This window comes from Salvelinus fontinalis, chromosome 6 (assembly GCF_029448725.1).
Source record: "Salvelinus fontinalis isolate EN_2023a chromosome 6, ASM2944872v1, whole genome shotgun sequence".
Taxonomy (NCBI): Eukaryota; Metazoa; Chordata; class Actinopteri; order Salmoniformes; family Salmonidae; genus Salvelinus; species Salvelinus fontinalis.
This window is the reverse complement of record NC_074670.1, coordinates 77,287,451-77,300,155: the sequence shown is the minus strand read 5'-3', so window position 1 is coordinate 77,300,155 and position 12,705 is coordinate 77,287,451. Positions and strand designations below refer to the sequence as shown.

The window sequence follows — 12,705 nt, the reverse complement described above, 5'->3', positions numbered from 1 at the left end:
AGGTTGAATTATTTGATACAATTTACAAATTAAAACATTTAAGAATGATCAAACAACATAATTCTACGTTATATACATATTAACCTGGGAGGGGTTCTGTCTGAGAGCAGGACGGTGATGGAGACAGAACAGAGGTCACTGTGCTGGGGGAAACCCTGGTCTGTGGCCTTCACTGTCAGATGGAACTGCTCCTGGGGTAGGCTGTCCAGAGGTTTGGCGATAGTGATACTCCCCAGCTCGCCATCAATGTCAAAGGTGTTGTCGACATTCCCTGGAAAGACAAACAATGACTAAATAAAAATGACCAAATTATTTTACAAACATATTTTTGGTGTATATAATGTTTTAAATTGTCAACACATTTGCCTATATGTGAGGGTAAAGTACAAATCTATCTCAAATAATGATTTTAGAATAGACTATACTTCTATAGCACTCTTTTAAATAATGCTAAAAACAGATTATCATGCTTGAAGAACATTCACAATTCAAATCCATCATAATCTACCCCCCATAATCTCTGATCTGTGTTGTACCTGAGTGAAGGGAGTAAATAATCTGAGCGTTGCTCCCCATGTCCTTATCCAGCGCCTTGACACGCAGCACCTCTGTCCCAGCCGCAGCCAGATTGGTGATAGTGCCCTCATAGCCGGCTGCCATGAAGGCAGGAGAGTGGTCGTTGCAGTCCTCCACATAAACCACTGCCTTCACAAAGTTTCTTTTCACTGGCATCTTCTGATCTCGAACCTACAGAGTAAAAAGAGATGGTGAGAGCAGGACAGTGTAGGGACGTTAACTTAATCCAAATTCAAACTCCTAGATAACCCCCAAAAAACGATTGCTATAATCTGACAGAGAGTACTTTATAAAACTGTTATGATAGATACGCTGTACTTTAGATCGTGGTGTTTTTAAACGGCGAGGGAAGATGAAAAGGAGACATCAGTAAAAACATCAACAACGTTACCATCACAATGAGCGTGTGCACAGAACGCTTCTCACGGTCCAGCTGCTCAGTTATCACCAGAACACCACTCTTAGGGTCCAGATGGAAGTTCTTCAGGCTGTCTGGATGGACGCTGCTGTGGAGCGAGTAGATGAGTTTGCTGTTGCTGTCTCGGTCCTGAGCAGAGATGTGGAGGATGTCCTTCCGTGGAGAAGTGTCTTCCGGTACTCTGACCTCGTAGATGGACTTCATGAACATGGGTCGATGCTCGTTCATGTCCAGCACACTGATATATGTCTAGGAGACAGACAGACAGACAGGAAGAGCAACTTAATCAAAAGTTTTACCATAACTACTAATTTACTCTGTATTTCATATGTGTATCACCTGTGTGGTTGCGACCTGATGTCCGTCTGTAACCTGTACAGTCAGATTATAGTTGGACTTCTTCCCTGCATCTAAAGGCCTGGCGATCACGATGCTTCCTGTGTTCCTGTCAATGTCAAAGTCCTGCTCTTCATCGCCCCCTGGGAACAACACAACAGATAGGAGACGGTATAAATAAATCGATATCATTCCATCAGCCAATACAAGGACAGTTTGAAGTTTGACAGTTCTACATTTTGACTGTTGAAAGGCCTCAGTGGAAGCCTGCACAGAGCCCCTCAGGATGTTTGGCTTCGTGTGTGTCTGTTACTGAAACTGGCTCCAATGGCCTTATTGGAGGAGTGAGTGAGAGCCTATACAGCAGTTGTGACACGCAGGTGTGTCACCCAGAATCATAATGACTTGGCTGTGATTGGAGGATCATTCTTTCTACAGATGGACGTGTGGGCAGCTGTTTGGAGCGTCCACTGGAAACGGAGTTTGCCCAGTCAGGACAGTAGGAAAGACAAGAAAACATTCCAAAAACTACTGTTTCACCGCTTTGAATGACGGCCATCGCCCCGAATGAGTGCGTGTGAATACGGAATATGAGCTAAGAGGCCCTCCTCTCACTGAACATGGCCACAAACACACGTACTGTAATGCACCCTCAACAGTCTAGAAACATTAATCCCTGTGTATTCTATGCCTCGTTTACTGAGAGCAAAAAGCCAACAATCTGCCAGTATGGGGCCAACGAACCACCGTCATCCTCACATGTTCAGCCATGTATGTATTGATGACAGAAAACAAGGTTGCAGAAAAGGGTTGCCCCCCCCCCCCCCCCCCCGTGTCCAAGTGTACCAGAATAAGTGTAACACAATTGTTTAAGGGGAAAAATTTGGCAGCGACACACTTTGAACAGACGCCGTGAACAGTAGGGGTAAAGCTCATGCTTGTTCAGCCAGATGGTGTTTATTAAGAAATAGATGCACCTTTTCAAGGCTCACATGACTCCATTTTAAAACAAGCTTTGCCTTTTAATATTACCAGTGGGACTACATGAAAATAGGGAATTTTAAAAATGTCACTTCTCCCACAAAATGTTGAGCATTATTGAAAAATGTATCATATGTTTAGATTTCTAGTTGGTGCTTTTGCAACATTTGAAAAAAAACTTGATTGATGGTTGATGTTGATGTTAATTGGCATGAATCTTCCCACTGGGCACAGACGTCAATTCAACGTCTATTCCACATTGGTTCAACGTAATTTCAGTGAAATGACGTGGAAACAACGTTGATTCAACCAGTGTGTGCCCACTGGGATGTTTGCTTTTGGTCTTTTTTGGTTAAGGTTAGGGTTAGGCATTAGGGTTAGCAGTGTGGTTAAGGTTAGGGTTAGGCATTAGGGTTAGCAGTGTGGTTAAGGTTAGGGTTAGGCATTAGGGTTAGCAGTGTGGTTAAGGTTAGGGTTAGGCATTAGGGTTAGCAGTGTGGTTAAGGTTAGGGTTAGGCATTAGGGTTAGCAGTGTGGTTAAAGTTAGGTTTAGGTTTAAAATCAGATTTTATGACTTTGTGGCTGTGCCAACTCGCGACCACACTGCAAAGCTGCCTGTAGAACAAGATTCATGATGAAAAACGCTAACCTGCGGAAAAATCAAACATCCAAAGTATCCAATGCTCAGATAAAAAATATTGCCAGACGGTTTGAAAGAGAAGTCATAGATTGCTTAAATATATAATGGGTTGAAAAGCAGCTGTCAGGGTCAAAGATCAAGTCAAATGAAAAGCTGAGGGCAACGCATTAGAACTGCATTGGCTGCCACATTTAGCCAGCAAATTCATTTCAAGACACTATCTAAAGTGCCATGGTTCGGTTAATGTACAGTACCAGTCAAAAGTTTGGACACACGTACTCATTCAAGGGTTTTTCTTTATTTTTTTACTATTTTCTACATTGTAGAATAAAAGTGAAGACATCAAAACTATGAAATAAGACATATGGAATCATGTAGTAACCAAAAAAGTGTTAAACAAATCGAAATATATTTTCTATTGAAGATTCTTCAAAGTTCATTAGAGTTAACTGCACCTCCGATTGCAGCACAAATAAATGCTTCACAGAGCTCCAACAACAGACATATGTCAACATCAACTGTTCAGAGGAGACTCTGTGAATCTGGCCTTCGTGGTCGAATTGCTGCAATGAAACCACTACTAAAGGACACCAATAATAAGAAGAGACCCTGGATGAAGAAAAATAAAGAAAAACCCCGGAATGAGTAGCCGTGTCCAAATTTTTGACTGGTACTGTATGTCCCACAACAAAGCCTTCCTTTCATGGGAATATTTTCACAAACATATCTATGCAGCAGAAATGTTAATACCATAGTCTTATTTTAATGTGCTACCATAATTGGTGTTTGGGATCAAACCTTATTTTTTCCAAGTTAATCCAAGTTAATTTCAATGTCAAAGAGCTAGATGAATACTTTAGCAAAGGGTCAACAACGTGTTCTGCCACGTGGCCACGTGAGGCAGATCATCCATCAGAGTTAGACTCTGCCTATCCTGTCGTGTCCTGGCCCTTCATCTGAGGAAAAATGGCTTTGTTCCCCTCGTGCTGGGGTGTAGGGCACACACACACACACACACACACACACACACACACACACACACACACACACACACACACACACACACACACACACACACACACACACACACACACACACACACACACACACACACTGGGCCCCTGCCCCTCGCTGAGGTCTTATCTGCCACACCGAGACCAGGCCTGCTGCTCTGTTCAACAGCAGAGTGACATGAACTCAATCTACCATTATAGTTTACATGGAGCACAGCAAAACACACAGCGCACAGCAAAACACACAGCGCACAGCAAAACTCTCAGTGCACAGCAAAACACACAGCGCACAGCAAAACACACAGCGCACAGCAAAACACACAGCGCACAGCAAAACACACAGCGCACAGCAAAACACACAGCGCACAGCAAAACACACAGCGCACAGCAAAACACACAGCGCACAGCAAAACACACAGAGCACAGCAAAACACACAGCGCACAGCAAAACACACAGCAAAACACACAGCGCACAGCAAAACACACAGCGCACAGCAAAACACACAGTGCACAGCAAAACACACAGCGCACAGCAAAACACACAGTGCACAGCAAAACACACAGCAAAACACACAGCGCACAGCAAAACACACAGCGCACAGCAAAACACACAGCAAAACACACAGCGCACAGCAAAACACACAGCGCACAGCAAAACACACAGCGCACAGCAAAACACACAGCAAAACACATAGCGCATAGCAAAACACACAGCGCACAGCAAAACACACAGTGCACAGCAAAACACACAGCAAAACACATAGCGCATAGCAAAACACATAGCGCATAGCAAAACACACATAGCGCATAGCAAAACACACAGTGCACAGCAAAACACACAGCGCATAGCAAAACACACAGCGCACAGCAAAACACACAGCGCACAGCAAAACACACAGCGCACAGCAAAACACACAGCGCACAGCAAAACACACAGCGCACAGCAAAACACACAGCGCACAGCAAAACACACAGAGCACAGCAAAACACACAGCGCACAGCAAAACACACAGCGCACAGCAAAACACACAGCGCACAGCAAAACACACAGCGCACAGCAAAACACACAGCGCACAGCAAAACACACAGCGCACAGCAAAACACACAGCGCACAGCAAAACACACAGCGCACAGCAAAACACACAGTGCACAGCAAAACACGACTCCATGCCAGATTCTCATCATCAATAATAATCTATTTTCCTTCACAATCCATTTGCAATCTTTGATTGGTCACGTTTTGACTTGCCTTTAAGTACATTTCAAAAATGTGTGAAATGTTGATAGATCATTTTGACTCATTCCGTTTGGTCAGTTTAATAAAACAACTACTTTTACGGTAACTTTACTCTAAGCCTTTATTGTGTCAACTAAGATAACTTTTTTCTATAAAAACATTAAATTACACACATCTGATCATATTTTCCAGGATGTTAGTTTCTATAAAATAGGCTGTAATTCTACACACAAAAAAAACACTTAGCTGTACTTATGCCTGGTCCATATCATCAACACACGACATACTGCACATCTTCACACATCACTTTAAACACATCTAGTCATTTTAAACAACGCCATATATAATGTTTACATACCCTACATTACTCATCTCATATGTATATCTTGTACTCTATACCATCCACTGCATCTTGCCTATGCCGCTCGGCCAACGCTCATCCATATATTTATATGTACATATTCTTCATCATTCCTTTACACTTGTGTGTATAAGGTAGTTGTTGTGAAATTGTTAGATTACTTGTTAGATATTACTGCATGGTCGGAACTAGAAGCACAAGCATTTCGCTACACTCGCATTAACATCTGCTAACCATGTGTATGTGACCAATATTCATCTGCTAACCATGTGTATGTGACCATTAACATCTGCTAACCATGTGTATGTGACCATTAACATCTGCTAACCATGTGTATGTGACCAATAACATCTGCTAACCATGTGTATGTGACCAATAACATCTGCTAACCATGTGTATGTGACCATTAACATCTGCTAACCATGTGTATGTGACCATTAACATCTGCTAACCATGTGTATGTGACCAATAACATCTGCTAACCATGTGTATGTGACCAATAACATCTGCTAACCATGTGTATGTGACCAATAACATCTGCTAACCATGTGTATGTGACCAATAACATCTGCTAACCATGTGTATGTGACCAATAACATCTGCTAACCATGTGTATGTGACCAATAAAAGTTTGCTTTGATTTGATTTGACGTCAGAGTTACCGATATTAGTCCTCACCTGTGATGTCATACCACAGTAGCCTCTGTGTCTCCGTGAGGATGATCCCCACCATGTGAGTGACAGGATCTGTCTCCATGACAGTGAAGGTGAAGTGTGGCTCGTCAAACGTCAGCGGATCGGAGGTGGGCGTCGGCTTGGGGATCCACTCTACGTCGAGGCGGACTGTCGACGATCTCACCGGGCTCCCATGGTCCTCTGCTTTGATCTGACAGAGGGAATGGATGGGATGGAGAGGACAACGCTACTGTTATTGCGCTGGGGTGTGGATCTTTGTGTTACTCATCACACTACATGAGAACAGGACATGGTTGGTGTTCATCACAATGGTGTTCACGTGCAACTCCACATGCAAGTTTACAGTCTGCATGTGAACGAGAGTCATGAAAGAAGATGTGGTTGCTTTGGTTTCGGCATAGCAGGTGTCCTAAAGAGTGCTCCACCATTGCGTGTGGTTGTGAAAAGCAGAAGAATCTGTGGAACATGTTAACTATGTGGTTGTATTATGATCCTGTCCACGTACCGTGAGGATGCTGTAGTTGCCTGCTGTAAAGTCCCCGCGTGCCGTCACCACCCCAGTGTCTGGATGGATCTCAAACCTCTCGTTCTGGTTGTCCTGGAGACTGAAGGTGACCTCAGCATTGGGCCCTTCATCGTCGTCCTGGGCAACCATACGACACACCACCGCCTGTGGTTCCGCCCCCTGACCCCTGTGTTGCTCAGGTAGTTTGACCTGGAACCAATCAATGAATTAATCAGTCACATTTATTTATAAAAGCCCATTATTACATCAGCAGTTGACACAAAGTGCTTTAATAGTAAGTAAGGCTGAATGGCATCCTATTCCCTAATTAGTGCACTAATTTTAACCAGATATGGTCCAAGTCAAAAGTAGTGCACAATGGCTGAGTTTAAACAGACAGCCCAACTCAGATATACAGTGCCTTGCAAAAGTATTCATCCCCTTTGGCATTTTTCCTATTTTGTTGCATTACAACCTGTAATTTAAATAGATTTTTATTTGGATTTCATGTAATGGACATACACAAATTAGTCCAAATTGGTGAAGTGAAATTTAAAAAATGTGCTTGTTTCAAAAAAAAAAAAAAAAAAAAAAGGAAATATGTACTATATGTATTCACCCCCTTTGCTATGAAGTCCCTAAATAAGATCTGGTGCAACCAATCACCTTCAGAAGTCACATATTTAGTTAAATAAAGTCCAGCTGTGTGTCACATGATTTGTCACATGATCTCAGTATATATACACCTGTTCTGAAAGACCCCATAGTCTGCAACACCACTAAGCAAGGGGCACCATGAAGAGCAAGGAGCTCTCCAAACAGGTCAGGGACAAAGTTGTGGAGAAGTACAGATCAGGGTTGGGTTATAAAAAAATACCCGAAACTTTGAACATCCCACAGAGCACCATTAAATCCATTATTAAAAAATGGAAAGAATATGACACCACAACAAACCTGCCAAGAGAGGGCCGCCCACCAAAACTCATGGACCAGGCAAGGAGGGCATTAATCAGAGAGGCAACAAAGAGACCAAATATAACCCTGAAGGAGATGCAAAGCTCCACAGCAGAGATTGGAGCATCTGTCCATAGGACCACTTTAAGCCGTACACTCCACGGAGCTGGGCTTTACGGAAGAGTGGCCAGAAAAAAAGCCATTGCTTGAAGAAAAAAATAAGCAAACACGTTTCGTGTTCGCCAAAAGGTATGTGGGAGACTCCCCAAACATATGGAAGAAGGTACTCTGGTCAGATGAGACTAAAATTGAGGTTTTGGCTATCAAGGAAAATACTATGTCTGGCGCAAACCCAACACCTCTCATCACCCCGAGAACAACATCCCCACAGTGAAGCATGGTGGTGGCAGCATCATGCTGTGGGGATGTTTGTTCCATTGGCAGGGACTGGGAAACTGGTCAGAATTCAAGGAACAATGGATGGCGCTAAATACAGGGAAATTCTTAAGGGAAACCTGTTTCAGTCTTCCAGAGATTTGAGACTGGGACAGAGGTTCACCTTCCAGCAAGATAATGACCCTACGCATACTGCTAAAACAACACTCAAATGTTTTAAGGGGAAACATTGAAATGTCTTGGAATGGCCTAGTCAAAGCCCAGACCTCAATCCAATTGAGAATCTGTGGTATGACTTAAAGATTGCTGTACCCCAGCGGAACCCATCCAACTTGAAGAATGGGCAAAAATCCCAGTGGCTAGATGTGCCAAGCTTATAGAGACATGCCCCAAGAGACTTGCAGCTGTAATTGCTGCAAAAGGTGGCTCTACAAAGTATTGACTTTGGGGGGGGTGAATAGTTATGCTATAATAAAAATTTGCATCTTCAAAGTGGTAGGTATGTTGTGTAAATCAAATTATATAAACCCCCCAAAATCTATTTTAATTCCAAGTTGTAAGTCAACAAAATAGGAAAAATACCAAGGGGGATGAATACTTTCACAAGCCACCGGTCAAAGTACCGGTCAAAAGATTCGACACACCTACTCATTCCAGTGTTTTGCTTTATTTTTTACTATTTCTACATTGTTAAATAATGAATAATAGAATAATAGTGAAGACATCAAAACTATGAAATAACACATATGGAATAATGTAGTAACCAAAAAAGTGTTAAATCAAAAATATAAGTAGCCACCCTTTTGGGCTCCCGAGTGGCGCTGTGGTCTAAGGCAATGCATCTCAGTGCAAGAGATCTCACTGCAGTCCCTGGTTTGAATCCAGGCTGCATCACATCCGGCCGTGATTGGGAGTCCCATAGGGCACAATTGGCCCAGCGTCGTCTGGGTTTGGCCGGGGTAGGCCATCATTGTAAATAAGAATTTGTTCTTAACTGACTTGCCTAGTTAAATAAAGGTTAAATAAAAACTTATATTAAAAGGTTTGCCTTGATGACAGCTTTGCACACTCTTGACGTTCTCTTAACCAGCTTCATGCATAGTCACCTGGAATGCAATTCAATTAACGGCCATTAGCGGCCTTGTTAAAAGTTAATTTGTATAATTTCTTTCCTTCTTAATGCGTTTGAGCCAATCAGTTGTGTTGTGACAAGGTAAGGTTAGTATACAGAATATAGCCCTGTTTGGTAAAAGACCAAGTCTATATTATGGCAAGAACAGCTCAAATAAGCTAAGAGAAACAACAGTCCTTCATTACTTTTAGACATGAAGGTCAGGCAATGCAGAAAATTTCAAGAACTTTGAAAGTTTCTTCAAGTGCAGTCATAAAAACCATCAAGCACTATGATGAAACTGGCTCTCATGAGGACTGCCACAGGAAAGGAAGACCCAGAGTTACCTCTGCTGCAGAGGATAAGTTCATTAGAGTTAACTGCACCTCAGATTGCAGCCCAAATAAATGCTTCACAGAGTTCAAGTAACAGATACATCTCAACATCAGCTGTTCAGAGGAGATTGCGTGAATCAGGCCTTCATGGTCAATTTGCTGCAAAGAAACCACTACTAGCGGACACCAATAATAAGAAAAGACTTGCTTGGGCCAAGAAACACAAGCAATATTAGACCGGGGGAAATCTGTCCTTTGGTTTGATGAGTCCAAATTTGAGATTTCCAACCGCCATCTTTTTGTGAGACGCTGGGTAGGTGAACGGATGATCTCCGCATGTGTGGTTCCCACCGTGAAGCATGGAGGAAAAGGTGTGATTATGTGGGGGTGCTTTGCTGGTGACACTGTCAGTGATTTATTTAGAATTCAAGGCACACTTGAATGCGCTTAGTGCGACTATCATTTGTTTTTCAACAGGACAACGACCCAAAACACCTCCAGGCGGTGTAAGGGCTATTTGAACAAGGAGAGTGATGGAGTGCTGCATCAGATGACCTGGCCCCCACAATCAACTGACCTTAACCCAACTGAGCTGGTTTGGGATGAGTTGGACCACAGAGTGAAGGAAAAGCAGCCAACAAGTGCTCAGCATATGTGGGAACTCCTTCAAGACTGTTGGAAAAGCATTCCTCATGAAGCTTGTTGAGAGATGTCATCAATGCAAAGGGTGGCTACTTTGAAGAATCTAAAATCTAAAATCTATTTATATTTGTTTAATTAACACTTTTTTGGTTTCTACATGATTCCATATGTGTTATTTTTATAGTTTTGATGTATTCACTATTATTCTACAATGTAGAAAATAGTACAAATAAAGAAAAACCCTTTAATGAGTAGGTGTGTCAAAAATGTTGACTGGCACTGTATATGTGTTTTTTCTTTCACTCGGTGGTGGATTTAGGTGACATGGGCAGCCGCTCAGGGCGGCGTTTTGCCGGGGGCGGCACGGGGCTCCACCACAAAAAAAATTGTAATGGTGACATTTGTGCGATCGGTTTTCTTTCGCTCATTTGCACGTAACGTCAATGATATCATGTCACCGTGTGGGACTGTGGGTCAATTAACCTTGTCGGAGTGGGCGCCCTGATTCTAGTTTGTGAGCTAGGCAGGCTACTGCATGGGAAGGTCTCCTACTCAGAAGTACAAGATGAGGAGGGGGGCGGGTGTAGGTTGACCTCAGGTCTCCCCACCGGAAGCCCGAGGTAGGGGGAGCGGTAGAATCTATCAAATAGGGCACCTCTAACTTTGTACAGTACTAATGCAACTAGTAAAATCAGTCACACTACGAAATGCTACCAAATAAACCACAATTCATTCATAACACTGTGAATGTATACAGTAGTTTCACAAACGTACTGTTGCATTTTTTTCTGGTTTGGGCGAAATCGTTCAGAACAATATAAAACCAGTCTAAACACCACCAAGGTGAACTGGTTTAGTCTTGACTCTTGGTTGACAGTGTTGGGAGATGGGTAATGTAGTCTGCACACCACCAAGGTGAATTGGTTTAGTCTTGACTCTTGGTTGACAGTGTTGGGAGATGGGTAATGTAGTCTGAACACCACCAAGGTGAATTGGTTTAGTCTTGACTCTTGGTTGACAGTGTTGGGAGATGGGTAATGTAGTCTGCACACCACCAAGGTGAATTGGTTTAGTCTTGACTCTTGGTTGACAGTGTTGGGAGATGGGTAATGTATTGACACTCGAGTGCCAAATCAACACAAATTTGTTTCTATTTGTCTTTGTTACTTATTTTTTATATTTATGAGTCTTATTTTTGTATATATTTTTATAATTATATAGTTTTAAATGTTATGATTATTTATTTGTGTTGTTCCAAACGTCTGAATAAAAAGTAGTTAGTGCAGAATGGTGCTTTTTTTGTGGGGGTGGGGGGCGCTGAAGGGGGGGTTCGCCCAGGAAGCCATACAGCTAGAACCGCCACTGCTTTCACTAATTGGTATGTTGACCAATTAGATCAGCTCTGAAAAAAATATCCGATGTTAAAAGATCTGATGTAATTGGACAAAAGACAAATGAGTGGGAAAAAATATCAAATTTGGGCTGCCTGTATAAACACAGCCTATGCAAGAAATAGGGTGCCCTTTCGGACGCTGACCCGAAACCCCAAACAGCCAATAGAAGCAGACCTGGAAGAGCTTGTGGTTGAACTGGGGTCTGTTGTCGTTCTCATCCAGCACCTGGATGATCACTGTAGAGGTGGAGCGGAGAGGAGGGGCTCCGTTGTCTGACACTATCACCTGAGAGGAGAAGAGGGAGAAGACGGGTTAGTCTAACAATAGGATATGGAGGTTTGATTGAGACTTAAATGAAATAAAAAAGTTTTATGTATCATAAATCACATATATTTTGTGAGAAATGTTATTTATCAAGACCACACATGTTATGGATATTTTATAGAGTAGTTTAAGCTCTCATTTCAGGCCTTTTTAACGATCTCATAAAAACAGGCACATGTTGTTTAATGACAAGCAGGTGTCTCAGTCTCCTACCTCGATACTGTGCTCAGACTTCTGTTCCCGGTCCAGAGAGGTCAGAGTGTTGATGACGCCTAAGAAAACAAACAGAGAGAGATGGGAACAGAGAGAGGAGGAAACAGATAGAGAAGGAAACAGATAGAGAAGAAAACAGAGGGAGAAGGAAACAGAGGGAGAAGGAATATGGGAGGGAAGGAGGATGAAGGAACAGGGTAATCAATATGAAGTCTTTCCCACATGGACAGCAGTAGCTGGTATCGTTCCATGAAATGAGTGCCTTTTGCGACCTTTTGGTATTTTATATTGAATTCGATTTTTTTTTAAAAGCCTGTTATATTAAATTAAGTGCCATTTAATAAAGACCACATGGAGAGTTCAATAAATCAATAAATCTGATTTTTCTATGAATAAAGGCTTGCTAAATTGATAACATTTTTTACCCATTTAATCAAAATATGTCTCTTAGTTTCCCATCATTGTGAAGCCCTAGTTATTTTTTTACTTTGACAAAGTCATTTCTGGAGATCATTATTTATTTCATATGATTAGTGATTAATTTATGTCCTTCGCTCTTTTTGAGGCCAAACC

General features: G+C 42.3%; 1 protein-coding gene across 1 annotated transcript in view; it reads right to left on the bottom strand.

Annotated features, from left to right (window-relative positions):
* LOC129858481 (protocadherin Fat 2-like) overlaps nucleotides 1-12,705 on the bottom strand; it is a 70,857-nt gene that overhangs the window by 38,571 nt on the left and 19,581 nt on the right. Inside the window, exons 4-11 of the mRNA XM_055927743.1 lie at nucleotides 12,133-12,191; nucleotides 11,770-11,880; nucleotides 6,764-6,973; nucleotides 6,241-6,448; nucleotides 1,334-1,473; nucleotides 968-1,243; nucleotides 537-747; nucleotides 85-271 (exon numbers count right to left, since the gene is read on the bottom strand). Of these exons, the coding sequence (XP_055783718.1) occupies nucleotides 85-271; nucleotides 537-747; nucleotides 968-1,243; nucleotides 1,334-1,473; nucleotides 6,241-6,448; nucleotides 6,764-6,973; nucleotides 11,770-11,880; nucleotides 12,133-12,191 (1,402 nt within the window). The remainder of the gene's footprint in view (nucleotides 1-84; nucleotides 272-536; nucleotides 748-967; nucleotides 1,244-1,333; nucleotides 1,474-6,240; nucleotides 6,449-6,763; nucleotides 6,974-11,769; nucleotides 11,881-12,132; nucleotides 12,192-12,705) is intronic.